Source organism: Propithecus coquereli, unplaced genomic scaffold (genome assembly GCF_000956105.1).
Source record: "Propithecus coquereli isolate 6110/MARCELLA unplaced genomic scaffold, Pcoq_1.0 Scaffold346, whole genome shotgun sequence".
Taxonomy (NCBI): Eukaryota; Metazoa; Chordata; class Mammalia; order Primates; family Indriidae; genus Propithecus; species Propithecus coquereli.
Window position 1 is genome coordinate 672,536 of NW_012149130.1, and position 12,060 is coordinate 684,595.

Consider the following 12,060-nt stretch of genomic DNA (forward strand, 5'->3'; position numbering starts at 1 on the left):
GTGCGCCACCGCAGACCTCGGACCTGCTTTCTGGGCCTTCTCCACCTCCTACCCACACCCCTCAGGCACCAACACCCCACCCCCGCCCTCCACCCCACTGTTTGGCCCCCCTGGTCTGGAACCAATCCCCTGACGTGGGCATGGAGGGAGGTGGCCGTGGAGCCCCGTCCACCAGAGATGGATGAAAGCGACTCAGAGAGCTCTGCCCGTGGCCCTCTCAACGACTCTGTCACCTCCATGGCTAAACCACCCCTACGGATGGGGCCTCCTGTGTGAGCTGTCCTGGGCGTGGCAGCAGGGGTGGCCAGGGAGAGCAGCTGCAGCAGGCACGTGCAGCTGTGGGCGTGTGGCCCGCGCATCTGTCCTCGGGCCTCCCAGGGTGGCCCGCAGTGCAGCGCAGGGGCTCAGCAGGCAGCGGAGGGACCGGTACATCTTGAGCTCCAGCGTCTGGCAGGGCTCCTGGCTGAGTCCTCGGCGGCGCTGGCTTCAGAACTGCCTGGGGCGCCTGTCTGAGCTTCGCCTCTGGCCTGCCTCCCGGTCCCTTCTCCCTCGGTCCCGCCCACGGCTCAGACAGCCAAACGGGTCCTCTGCAAACACACAGCATCTTGGGTTTATTTGGGGTTGGGCACTGCAGGTTCAGGCACAGTTTTTCCTGGATAGAAAGAGTCACGATCACTCCTCTCAGCTCTCTTGGCACTTCGGGGGCCGCCCCTGCAGGGCCCCTCCCCGCGTCCCCGGTTCCTGCACACACGTGTTCCCCCTCCCTGCTCCCCGAGTCTCTCATTCTTTCACCAGCCGGTAGATGTGGTGCTGAGCCCCGTGCTCGCTGGCCGACACCTCGAAGACGTACGCGATGCACAGCAAGGTCTCCTGCGTGTCTCTGTTGGTGACCACCTGTGGGTGAGGAAAAGACACGGGTTAGGGTCCCAGGTGAGGACACGCCATGGGTGCTCTCCACCCGTGGACCCCAGCCCCAAACCCGCAGCGCCCTGCCCCCACACCTGCAGGATGGTGAAGTTCTCCAGCACGCTGTTCATCATGTACTTCTCGGGCAAGTGCTTCAGCTTGTGGATGAAGTTGATCATGTACTCGCAGAGCGGCGACCGGTGGATGCGGTACGAGTAGTGGCCGTTCTCATAGCGAGCATACTCTGTCTGCAGGACCCAGGGGACAGTGGGGGCTTAGAATCAATCCCTTTTGGCCACCTCCAACCCAGGCCCGACTCCATGGGGAAGCTCCAGGCTCTGCTAAGTGGGAAGGAAAGGCAGGAGGCCTGGAGGCCCTGAGAGCAGAACCACCCTTAGGTTGGTGGACATCAAACACCAGTGACAGGCAGAAACCCAGTATCACAGGCGGGAGCTCAGTGAGACCCAGGAGCAGCAGCAGAGACGGGACAGGCGCCTTGGTCCTGGCTGTGCACTAGGACCACATGGGGGCAGGGTGCGCAGGGATGCTTGTGACTCTGGTGGGAGTGACTCAGATCTATACACTCACGCACCTACACGTGCACGCACAAAGGCGTGCATGTGAAACTGGTGGAGTGAGCGCCTCAGTGCCGATTTCCTGGTTGTGCAAGAGGTGGCCGGTGACGGAGCTGGGTGAAGGGTACGTGGACTACGAGTCCATGTGGATCCACAATTATCTCAGAAGTTTTAAAACTTTAAGGCCAGGCACGGTGGCTCACGCCTGTAATCCCAGCACTCTGGGAGGCCAAGGCAGGAGGATCACTTGCGTTCAGGAGTTCGAGACCAGCCTGGGCAAGAGCGTGATCCCATCTCTACTAAAAAGAGAAAAATTAGCCGGGCATGGTGGTGTGCATCTGTAGTCCCAGCTACTCAGGAGCCTGAGGCAGGAATATTGCTCGAGCCCAGGAGTTCGAGGTTGTAATGAGCTATGATGATGCCACTGCACTCTGGCCCGGGCGGCAGAGTGAGACTCTGTCTCAAAAAAGAGAAGTTTTAAACCTTTAATTAAAAATAAATGACCCCAGGCTGGGCGCAGTGGCTCACGCCTGTAATCCTAGCTCTCTGGGAGGCCGAGGCGGGCGGATTGTTTGAGCTCAGGAGTTCGAAACCAGCCTGAGCAAGAGCAAGACCCCGTCTCTACTAAAAATAGAAAGAAATTAATTGGACAACTAAAAAATATATAGAAAAAATTAGCCGGGCATGGTGGCGCATGCCTGTAGTCCCAGCTACTCGGGAGGCTGAGGCAGGAGGATCACTTAAGCCCAGGAGTTTGAGGTTGCTGTGAGCGAGGATGACGCCACGGCACTCTAGCCTGGGCAACAGAGTAAGACTCTGTCTCAAAAATAAATAAATAAATAAGTAAATGACCTGCGGAGCTATTTAAAAAGTGCTACTGTTTGGATTCCACCCTAGCAATTGAGGCAGGGATGAGTGGGCTTCAGACACTGGTGTGTTTCTAAAGACCCCGGGAATGCTAAGGTGCGGCCAGGGTGGAAAACCACCGGGATGGAGGAGAGTCTCTTCCCCGGACCAGCCTGGCATCAGGCTGTGTTTGGCATGAGGAAGGTTATCGATACCAACAGATTGTGAGAGTAAGATGCCATTAATTCAGACAAATGTGGGACAGAGGCGGGGAGGGACCAGCCTGCAGCGCTGAGGTCTGGCCGAGCAGGTGTGTGGGCTGCGCAGGGCCCCAGACGCTCAGAGCCCACAGCTGCAGCGGGTTGGAGGCCTTCGGCCCCAACTCCTTGTCACTCTCACTATACACGGGACCAGAACAGAGGGTGCTGCAGGAGGCCGCGGCCACGGGCAGCGAGGATAGCTTGTCACTTGTTTAGAGGTAAACGGAAGATTTTTACCCCCCGCGCAACACCCACCAGAAAGCAGGGGCTGTGCTGGGATTCAAAGCCAGGTCCACCTGAGCTCGTGCTCCTCACCACCGCCCCGCACTGCCCTTGGCCAGGGGGTTGAGCAGAGGTAGAAACCACTGCCCAGAAGGCAGGCCCGCATCTTCTGTGACTTCCACTAGCACAGAGTGCCCAGGAGACCCACAAAAGGTACCCACAAATAGAAAAGCAGGGACCTGAACAGTTTTTGGCACCCATGGAAATAAAAAGGGAGCAAGGAACAGAGACCCTAGAGACCCAGTCCTGCCCCTGCCGTGTGACTGGGGGAAGGCCTTTGCCCTCTGGGCCTCTGTTGTGAAGCCAGAGGGCTGGACTGGGTAGACACCCAAGGCCCACCTGCATGAGGATGTCCTTGGAAGGTGCAGGCCTGGCCTCTGGCGAGCTGGGCTGGGCAGTGGTGCTCAGGGGACCCACGGGAAGCACACAGCACTGACGGCAGAGCGAGAAAGCAGTGGGGAGATGGCGGGTGCCCCTCCGGAAAACAGACGGAAGCCGGGCTGTGCAATCCCGTCCCCAGGAGCTCTAGCAAACACTGGCCACCACCCTCTCCCCTCCCCCACTGGCGCCTCCTACCTCCACTTTCTCCACCACCTGCTTGCCGAAAGAGCAGACCTTGGTGGAGCAGGTGATTATCATGTTCTCAGGGCTCTCGTACTGGCTGGAGACCCCGTAGAAGGAGCTGCCTTCGTCCTCGATGTTGGTGTTGAGGTCTGCCTGGAGGGAGACCAGGGGAGGGGGAGCAGGGGTCAGACATGCCCGCAGAAACCCTAACGAGGGACAGAGTCGAGGAGACCCCAGGGGTCACAGTCCAGGTTCTAGGGCCGGGAAGAAATGAGGAGGGCTTAAAAGGCACTTGGACAGTAGGATGTTGGGAAGCTTCCACCGTCCTCCACGCCCAGGCCTGTTGTGAAATCAGGTTGTTGCCTGAACGATGGGAAAAAGATACACTGGGACCCTGTTAGTTTCAGGCCACTGCTGCCTGCTTAGGTAGCGACACTCCCACCAGGTGGGGTCCCAAATTTTGTCTTTAGGACTTGAAGTTTTATAGTCTAAGAATTTGTTCTTGTTAAACTGCAAATATTTGAATCTACATCAGTCATTTCTATTTTAGTACAAATGAATCTATCAGAACCTTTCCAGAGTGAATTTTCACAGTGAAGAAAGCACGAGAACATGGAAGGGGACGCAGGGACTCCTCTGTCTCATCCTCTGGTCTCGCTGGTCACCTGGCCCAAAGAATGCTCCTCCAGAAATGGCTCTGGGGCTGGCCTCACGACCATCTTGACGGCCTTGCTGGGTCCAGCCACCTTGGGTCTTTCCACAGCTCCGCTTTAGCCTCCAGAACCCTCTCCCCGGCACTAGCCTTCCCTCCCTCGGTTCCTTCTCTCTACTGCTCCGAGGGTCTCTTCGGAAGACAAGTCTGACTGCATCACTTTGTGGTTCAAACCGTCTCACTGAGTGAGCCCTTCGGCCACAGGGATAAGCCTTGGTCCCCAGCCCGGCCCGGGGCGGTCTCTATGTCAGTGTCTCTCCTCGTCCCAGACAGGCTGCTCTTTCTTCCTTGTCAAAAGCAGAACTGAGAGGACGTCCTGCCGGAGTTGGATAGATGTGAAATTCATCTCAACACTTCCCTCTTAGAAAAGGCGGAGTGACACAGTGTCAATTTCACACCCCAGACTTTGGCCACACAGCTGGTAAGTGACAGGCCCCAGGTCTCCAGGCTCCGCCTCCAATGCGCGTCCCACTCCAGCAGAGGGAGGGAGGACCGGGAGGAAACATCCTAGTGCCTTGGGGACTGAGGCGGCAACTGTATTTCCGCAGCCCTAGGCCACTTAGGGGTCTCCATCCCCGGAACTTCACATTGAATTGGCCCATCTGAGCCAGGGGTGCTAAGAGAGCAACTCAGGATTCAGAAAAATGCTTGGACACAGCACAAAAGGCTTACTCTCAGGGTGACGCCTCTCCTCGCACCCACACAACCGGTCTGCACCCCAGCCAAGCTGGCCCCAGAGTGTAGCCTGTGAAGCAGTGGGAACTCCAGGCTCTAACAACAGGTCTCTTCCGCACAAAGGTAAGGGGATCCCCTGAACCCCAGGAAGGTTTTGGTACCAAACAGAGCCAGGCACTGGGCAATTCTATTACTGGCCATTAGGGGGCGCGCAACCATCATTTTTCTCTCCTTTGAAGGAAAGTGTTCCAAGAGCCAGACCTTTCTCTAGACTGGCAGGGGGTGTTGATTGTCTTTGGGCACAAGAGAAATATTATGCAGCCACAGAAAGTGCTGAGCGGGACCTGCATCTATTGCTGTGCTGGCTACAGACATCGAGTGGGAAGGTTACGGGACAGAACGAGGGTGAAAAAAGGCTGTTTTCCCGTTGAAACAGAATGGCGCACGGCTCAGTGGGCTCTGCGACGGCTATAATGACGCCACTGGGAAGAAAGAGAACAAAAGAATCACAGCTGCATTCGCGTCAACACTCAGCCCCTGAAACACACAGCGGAGCTGATCAGACGGCTCTGCTCCCAGCCCCCAGCCCGGCTGGACCTGCCCTCCCGTCTGACTGCGGCCGGGACTCCGGGAGGGAGGGGTGCAGCAAGGCCACGGGGCACCTGCGAGTCCAGGCGGAGGCGGCCAGGTCTCTGCTGGGTGGGAATTAACCGCAGCTGTGACTGGCCCAAGGTCCCACTGTCGAATATAAAGTGAACAGGGACCAGGGCCCGGGCTTTCTGTCTCCTCTTTTCTCTAAGCCACGTGCTCCCCCTGGGTGACCAGGTTTGTCAGGCTGGTGCTGAAGAAGGGGCTGGGGGCGGTCTGTGTGCTCAGGACACGCTGCAGCTGGAAGCACAGCGCAGGCGTGTGGGCCACGCCTGAGAAATGCTGGAAGGAAGCCCGGCTGCCCGGGAAGGGCAGTCGCTGGACCGGGTGGGGACGCCGAGGGGCGAGGCTGGCATGAAACGGCGAGGACCCTCAGATTCCAGCCTTGGGCGGCCTCCTCTCATCAACGCGACGTTTGCGTGCCGTCCACCATGGGCCTCTTTTAAACCAACTCACTCTTGTCCCTTAATTCCATTTGAAGCAATAAATCCATGAAATAAAGGATTCTATTTTTTCTAATATACAGGGTGTCCCAAAAGTTGCCATACATAGGGAAAATGGGAAATTGTAGCTAAATGTACCTTTATTTACAAAATATTCATTACAAGATTTTACAAAATTTTTCCTTTGTATGAAGACTTTTGGGACACCCTGTACATGAAAATAATTACATAACTACTAAAAAAGAAGTGTTTTTTCACGTGCCACCTAAAACAATGCCATGGGCCAAGCTGGGCAGGGCTGGTAGCACCAATACCGCCCAGCTCTTCCCAACACCCAAAGACAGTGGCTGCCCCCACCCCCCAGCAGCTCTCTGCATACCCCTGCATCACCCTGTCCTGTCGCCATCTGTCCAGATGTCCTTGCCCACTTCCAGAGGGAAGTTCCTTGGAGGCCAGAACCAAGGAAGCTCTCCCAGGGCCTTGGCGCTGCCGGTGTGGGCCGGGCCTTCAGTCAAGGCTGCATGTGGCCGTTCACCCTCTCACCGCTGGGCGGCCTGGGTGATGGGAGCAAGGTCCCCTGCTCACCTGGGAGAGCCCATCTCCGCCCCATCTCAAACACCCCTCTGGCATCTGCCCCGCTCATCTGGCTGCTCCCACCACTCAGCCCAGCCCGGCACTGCTGGGGCCATCGGGCCTGAGGAGGTTGAGGCGTTGTCTCTGCTCTCAAGGAATTTGTAATTATAACTGGGAGAGCAAGTGGAACACGTGAGCTGGGGGCAAGTGTGGGGAGAGGGAGAGACAGAGAACAACAATTCCTCAAGCGACGGGCCAGAGGCAGCCCCGGAACCTGCCCCAGGGTCACACTGCACAGGCTTAGAGGGTGCCAGCCCGCAACACAGATGATCCACCCCAGAGCACTTTGTCTTGTCCTCAGTGCCTGGACCCTTCTCATCACAACCCCACCCTTCTCCTGCAGCTGCACCCAGACATTTCTTGTCCACCCTCATAGCCCCCGCTAAGCACCTCCCCAAAACAAGCTTTGCTTCTCGGCTTGCTCAGCCTAAGAAAGGAGGAACGCTGTCCTCCCACCCCCGCCATCTGAATGCCCCCTTGCAACCCTCCCTCCACCCTATTCATAGCTGTGCGTGCGGGTGAGCAGCTCATAGGCTGTGCCTGGAACAGGTGTGGGGGATCGGGTGGCTGACAGATGAGCTGGGACAGCCGCAGCCCGGCTGTGGGGGCCTGGAGGGGCTCAGATTCATTGTCATGTGCTGGTATGTGCCTGGGAGAAATGTCAGGGCCCAAAAGGGAACAGAGCAGGCTGGGACGGGAGGAAAGCTGGGGGTCTCCTGCCACCACGGCTCAGCCCCGCTCTGCCCAGCATTTTCGATTTGCAGACTGGGGTCCAAGAGTCCCCTCTCGCCCGACCCAGGGACAGAGGCGGCCTCTGTGGTGCCGCAGTGCTCTGGGGGTGTGGGGGGGTTCAGCTTCCCAGTCCCTCCGCAGAGGAGCACGGCCTCAGCACTGCAGCCCCTGCTCGCAGATGCTGTCTCCGGCTGGACATGTGTCCCGGCTGCCACGAGTCTACAGTGGCACCGCAGCCCTGTCAGCAAGAGCAGCGACCCTCAGTGCAGGAGGAAGCAGGCTGACTGCAGACGAAAAGCCCTCCTCCCGCTCCAAAAGGGTTCTGATCAGCTCTCCAGCACCCAGGTTCGGCCTGGGAGCAAGGCTCAGAAAACAGCCGGGCAGGAAGAGAAAGGGAGGCCAGGGGAGAGGCCGCGCTGTCTCCTTGTCTGAGCACTTTTCCTTCCTAATTGTGTGTGGCCCAGTTCACACCAGCTGACGGCAGGGGACGGAGCGACCAGGCCAGGGGATAGGAGCAGAGGCTTCCAGGTGCCGAGGGGCCCGCGACTGTCCCAAAGTCGCATTGTCAGCAACACAAATATTTACTTCACGCCTTTGTCTTCCTCTGGTGCCTCTGCCCTCCCCACATGCGAGGAGGGACCAGACGGCTGCCGAGGTGCCCTGGCCTCCGACATTCCCCTGTCCTCAGCCTGCCCAAGCTGCTGGCACTCAGAGAGGGCTCCCAGGGCTCGGGCAAGGGGCAGGGAGGGGCAGGGGCAGGCTGGGACCAGCTGACCACACACACATTGGGGTCCTCGGAGACTCGGTCCCTTGTGAGCCCTCAAGAACAGCTGCTGGCTGTTCACACAGAGAAAAGAAGGCACAGAGCAGCCAAGATTTGCTCAAGACACAGCTCTCAAGCGGTAGAACCCAGACTACCGGGTGTCCCAGCTGGGGCCATCCGAACCTGCCTTGCTCTGCCCTGACTGCCAGGAGGGCCTCGTTCATAGCCCACCACGCTCCCCTGTCCAGTGGCTGCTGCCCCAGGACTCTGGTGTCCAGAGCACGAGCTCCTGGCAGCCAAGGGCCACGCTGTGCCCACCCAGCACAGGCCGTGTGATCAAGACCGGGACACACGGTCCACATGTGGAACCTCCTAATCCTATGTCCTCAGCACCAGCTATCCCCGACCCTCCAACCTCCCCTAAGAGTCAGAAGGAAGGAGAGGACATGAGCCACCAGCAAGGTCACAGAAGGACCTTCTAGTTCCTACTTCCTGTCAACCTTAATCTCCAGGCAGGGCAACTTCCCCATTTCCTGGAAGTCTGAGGCCGAGAAGACACCAGCAGCCCAGCTCCACGCCGACTACAGTCTGAGTCAAGTCTCCTCTCTCCACGCTGCCGCTGTCGGCCGTGCATCAGGCAGGTCTTAATTTCTGAAGACGATCTTTTTTAGACAATTCGCAGCCTTCTCCAACAGCAGCAGAAGCACCAGGACCCTGCACGGAGGGCAGGCACTCTGCAAGGCAGGACAGAGAGCGCAGTGGCTCCAGCCACACACGCTGAGCTGCACTGCGTGGGCCTGGATCCCAGTCTGAACTAGGAACTGGGTGACCCTTTACAGGCTGTTTCACCTGTTTGTGCCTCAGTTTCCCCTCTGCACATGAGGCTGTCAATTGCACCTACCCTCTGGGATGTGGCAAGCATTAGGCATGTTAATGTACGTAAAGTAATGAGAAAGTGCTGCTGTAGTTGCTCATGGCTGCCCTGACCTATCTCACAGCATTCATGTAGCAAGAATGACCACAGGACACAGGCTAACCCCGGCTAGTTGCCTGAAAGCCAGGCCCTTACTTACCCTATGCCTCAGTTTCCCCCATTTGTGAAATAGGGGGCCTAAGAGGGCTCTCATCTGGAGGGTAGCTAGAAGGATACAGAATACGACCAACAACTAAGAGACGGCAGGAGCTAGTGAAAAGAGCCCCATATATGCTGTCACCTCCCTCCAGGTAGCATTCCCATTAACGCTCCCTGCCACTGCCAACCAGGCCCCCCTTATGACCCCAGATTGCACCCGCAGGGTAGCTGAGCCGGTGCTGGGACAGAGCCACAGATCAGCGCACCCACACTCCTTCTTCAAGTCGAGGCTAAGCCTGGACAGGCGGGAGTCGGGGGGAGATTTCTCCAAAGGAGAGCCCGGGAGGCTGCGTGCACTTAGCAGGAATGGGAGCTGCTGCTGCGGGCTGCACAGGGATAATGCTAACGGGCTGCCCGCAACCAATTGGAATTGGTTCCAATTCCCACGTCCAGGGCTGGAAGGAAGAATGGGGGGATGATTTAAGCCCTTTTTACAAAATAAGAAGACATCCTGCCTCCTACATCATACCCTAAAGCCAGCCTTTCTGGCTGAGGTCCCTAAGAGGCTGGCATCTCTTGCCTGAGCTACAGGAGTCTCATTCTTGCTTCCAGCCTGGATACCTGATTTACCCAACTAAGCACAGGTCTGGCCATGTCACACCTGTTCAGAAACCTCCAATGACTCCCCATTACCTGAAGAGAAGGGATGACAAATACGTCATAAACGTGCCACCATTTTCCCTGCTACACCCAAGCAGACACTGCCATCCATCCAGCACTTTCCCTTCTAGATCCTTCTCAACCTAGCATTCCAAACAATGACTGCCAATCCCTTGAAGTAACACCCAGGTCAAACACATTTTCCTGAGCATGGGTTGAAGGTGGGAGATTGATGGTATAAGTTTATTATTTTCCCCCTCAGAGACCCAACTAGAATGATAATAGCAAAGAACTTTCCAAAATGTGCTGCACTAGCCAGGCGTGGTGGCTCATGCCTGTAATCCCAGCACCTTGGGAGGCCAAAGCAGGAGGATGGCTCGAGGCCAGGAGTTCAGGACCAGCCTGGGCAACACAGCAAAACCTCATCTCTACAAAATACAGAAAAGTTAGCTAGGCATGGTGGTGCACACCTGTAGTTCCAGCTGCTCGGGAGGCTGAGGCAGGAGGATTGCTTAAGCCCAGGAGTTCAAGGCTGCAGTGAGCTATGATAGCTCCACTGTACTCCAGTCTTGGGTGACAGAATGAAACCTTGTCTCTAAAAATATAAATAAATAAATAAATAAAATGTGCTGCACCATAAGTTGAAGAAAATGGAGAAGAGACCAAAGTGATAAGAGAGCTCAACAAGTTTTCGAAGACTGAAGGCTGATTAGGCCTAGAATGGATTCTGCAGGGCAAAGAAAGCAAGAGGAATAAGGACCTAAAAAAGTGCCTGCGGCGGCGGGGGGCGGTGGGGGCAGTTACAGGTAAGAAGGAGCTGAGCTGAGTGGCTCAGGTCTGGAGAGACCCAGAGAGTGGGGGCCGGGGAGGCACAGGCCATGCCACATGGGGCTGAAAGACGTCTGCACCTGGGATGGCTGGGCTCCCAGGCCACCCCCTGCCACATCGGCAGACGACCAAAGGATGATCATCTTCAGAAATTAAATAGGAGGGCGCAGAGTCTCAGGGACACTGGGCATATTCTAAAGAGGGGTAAGAGCCAGGGTGGAGAACAGGAGAGTTAAGTGACAGCATCAGGAATGGTGGGACCTCCTCCCCTCCTCCCCTCCCCACTCCCAGAATGCCTGTGACCAAGCATATCCCTTCCAGGGAAATTAAAGGAATCTTCTCTGGAGAAACGATATCACCTCAGAAAAAAAAAAGGTCATATTGACATTTCTTGTTTCCCCAGTAAAACAGCTGGCTCCCTAACCCCAAGCACTGTAAAGCGAAGCCCACCTGATCACAAGTCCTGCCTTGTACACAGCCCGCAGTCACTATTAAATATGGACAGCTGGCACAGTAACAAAAGGAAAAACAGATCAACTGAACGTCATCACAATTAGAAACTTTGGTGCTTCAAAGGACACTCCAGAATGTGAAAAGTCAGCTGACATAATGGGAGAAAATACCTGCAAATCATGTATCTGATAAGGGACTTCTATCCAGAATAAAGATCTCCTAACTCAATAATAAAAGGATAAGTAACCCAATTTTAAAATGGGCAGAGGATTTGAATTGGTATTTCTCCAAAGATATGCGAATGGCCAAGGAGCACGTGCAAGGATGCTCAAACATCATGAGTCACCAAGGAAACGCAAACGACAACCACAGCGAGGCACCACTTCACACTCACGAGGACGGCTGTGATCAGAGAGTATCAAGAGCTGGTGAGGATGTGGAGGAAACGGGACCCTCGTACACTGCGGTGGGAATGCACAATGGTGCGGCCACTTTGGAAGACTCTGGCAGTTCCTCAAAAAGTTAAGCAAAGAGCGGCCATTTGACTCAGCAATTCCATGCCTAAGTATACACCCAAGCGTAGTGAAAACGTATGTCCACACAAAAACTCGTACATAATGTTCATAGTAGCGTTATCCGTAACAGCCAAGAGGTAGAAACAACCCAAACGCCCATCAACTAATGAATGGATAAACAAAACGTGGTATATCCACACAATCGAACGTTATTTGGCCACAAAAAGAAATGAAGTACTGGTTCATGCTACACCATGGCTGGACCCTGAAAACTTCACACTAAGTCAAGAAAGCCAGTCATAAAAGACCACATATCGTATAAATTCATTTATATGAAATGTCCAGAATAGGCAAAGCTTCAGAGACAGAAAGTAGATTACTGCATAGGGCTGGGGAGATGGGAGTGGGGTGTGATCGGTAAAGGGAACAGGGTTTATTTTGGAGGTGATGAAAATGTTCTAAAATTGATTGTAGTAATGTTTGCACAACTCTG

General features: G+C 55.7%; 1 protein-coding gene across 1 annotated transcript in view; it reads right to left on the reverse strand.

Moving 5' to 3' along the window:
* Positions 1–586: 586 nt before the first annotated feature.
* The window catches only part of TEAD4 (TEA domain family member 4), a 76,528-nt gene continuing 65,054 nt past the window's right edge, over positions 587–12,060 (reverse strand). The window contains exons 10-12 of the mRNA XM_012651065.1: positions 3,446–3,586; positions 1,002–1,154; positions 587–894 (exon numbers count right to left, since the gene is read on the reverse strand). Of these exons, the coding sequence (XP_012506519.1) occupies positions 781–894; positions 1,002–1,154; positions 3,446–3,586 (408 nt within the window). The 3' untranslated portion in view covers positions 587–780. The remainder of the gene's footprint in view (positions 895–1,001; positions 1,155–3,445; positions 3,587–12,060) is intronic.